The following is a 2,119-nucleotide window of genomic DNA, read 5'->3' as shown; positions in this document are numbered from 1 at the left end:
GAGGCAGAGACAGAATGGGCTATACCGAATAATCACTTAAACACTGACTCACTCTGAGTACTCACCATTAGAAATACATTAAAACAGTTAACATGTTCATCCTGTATAACTGAGTTTAACTACGCCACCACCTGTTATTAAAATGGCAAAACAATGCAATAACAAAAGTTGATTGACATTTGATCATAATGAACATAAAAACAGACATGTAGAAAAAACTAATGGAAAGCAGGCAGAGGCTACAAAGTAAATATTTACTTTTACTTTACAGTACAGTTTTTGTTTTAAATAAAATACTTAATTGTAGAAAGGCTTTAATTGTTTTCATTTTGTGGCAGTTCATCAAATAAATCCATGTGAATTACGTAAAGTCAAACCTCAATTACTTCTGTATTGTTTTCATATGTATTTAAATATAGAAAAGCATATTCCTACATAAAGTGAGGTTTCTGCTGCAGCCACCGGCCGCATTCAGGATCCAGGTCCAGGATCCCCACCCGCAGCACGAGGGAGGGACACCGAGCTGGAACTCCAACTCAGCGGAAGTCGTCAAATGACGTAGGAGGCGTGCAGCACCCCCTCGCGCGGGACTTTAGTTGCTGATTAATGAAACTAAAAGTTTTGTGACGAGCTCAAATCGCGTTTGCTACTTTTATTGACTAGAAATGGCTCTTCAGATTGAAGCAGATTTCCCACCCGCCCTTGCGTGTTTTAAAGTAAGTTGTATGTGTTTTAAATCGGAACTGTTTCGCTAACATGGCTACTAACGTTAGCTCTTAGTTAGCTTAATGAAAACATAACAACTAACATGAGCTGGTCCTATCCATGAAGTCCCCGCCGGCCTTTAGTAACGAGAAACCTTAAAGCAGTTTAACTTAGATACAAATAAAAAGGAAACATGTTAAGTTAAATAGTGTAAATCGTTTCTCTGCCACTGACTGATGTTAGCTACTAACGTTAACACCAACATCAGCTGACCTAACGATATAGCTGCGGGGCATCAACACATCTGTGGTTTGTCTAACCGACGTTACACTAATGTTTACTCTCGTTAACCAACGTTACATTGATCACATAGTAATAGTGGACCCGGTGTCCATTTAGGCTGTCTAACGTTATTTAACGTTTAAGGTACGTTAAACGAAACAACCTAAACGTACTGATGCTAGCGTGTCAAAAACAGTTATCTAAACATAACTAGGAGTCACTTCAGGTAATACTAACTCATTACAGGAGGTACCTGATGAATCATGACAGTGAACTGGGGGCCCTTCTGCAGGAATGTGTTTGAAACCCCATGCCAACTTCAGGGCTAAGTTTCCGAAAGGCAAATCAACATTTTAGTTCTGTGTAACTCTGTCAGCACACATTATGATAGTTTATAATTCTGATATGTATGTATACAATATAGGATTAAAACATGCAAATACTTTATTACACTAAGAAGGTTTTAAGATAGCTTAGTTTCACCATAAAAGTAATTATTCATCCTCTGTAACCACATCCTGCCATGTTGCCAGATGTTGAATGTATTATTACTTTTTTTGTTTTCTACAGTTTCTGTGTCATTTTTTGGTTGTTGCCAGGGAACGACACGTTGATTTGTTTGACGAGTATGTTTTTATCACTGTGTTTTCTTTCTCACCTGCAGAATGTTGATACCCTGCTTCGATGTCCAATTTGCTTTGACTTCCTCAATATTTCAATGATGACTAAATGCTCTCACAACTGTAAGTAACAAGTAGAGCAGCTTTTAAAGTAGCTACGGTGCTCATAACTGTAATGAGAAGTTTGCAAAAGCATTGAGCATAGAAAAGCAAAACCATTAGGAGACCTGTATCTACAAGTGAAATCCAGTCAAGATCTTTTTGAAGTTTTGAAATTGATTTCAAAGCAGTAAGAGTTGAACATTCGAATGATAATGAAGTGTGTTTGTATGTTTGCTACTTGTACAAATAGAGCGTATGTTAGTTGTGTTATCGTTCTCACCATGAGCGAGAGAACTGTAGTCATCATGACTGTCTGTCCCACTGGTATGGAAGCGAATCGTGACCAAAATTCAAATTAAAATGCATTTGCAGAAATGCTTTTTCATTTTAAGAATGTGGCTGCATTATTT

General features: G+C 37.6%; 1 protein-coding gene across 2 annotated transcripts in view; it reads left to right on the top strand.

Annotated features, from left to right (window-relative positions):
* Nucleotides 1-487: 487 nt before the first annotated feature.
* rad18 (RAD18 E3 ubiquitin protein ligase) overlaps nucleotides 488-2,119 on the top strand; it is a 28,153-nt gene continuing 26,521 nt past the window's right edge. For both annotated transcript variants that reach the window (XM_035662038.1, XM_035662037.1), the window contains exons 1-2: nucleotides 488-716; nucleotides 1,652-1,730. In XM_035662038.1, the coding sequence (XP_035517931.1) occupies nucleotides 666-716; nucleotides 1,652-1,730 (130 nt within the window). In that variant the 5' untranslated portion in view covers nucleotides 488-665. The remainder of the gene's footprint in view (nucleotides 717-1,651; nucleotides 1,731-2,119) is intronic.

The sequence above is a fragment of the Morone saxatilis genome, unplaced genomic scaffold, assembly GCF_004916995.1.
Source record: "Morone saxatilis isolate NCDOM2014 unplaced genomic scaffold, NCSU_SB_2.0 Contig18, whole genome shotgun sequence".
Taxonomy (NCBI): domain Eukaryota; kingdom Metazoa; phylum Chordata; class Actinopteri; family Moronidae; genus Morone; species Morone saxatilis.
Note: the sequence above shows the minus strand (reverse complement) of the source record. Positions and strands in the feature narration are given on the sequence as shown.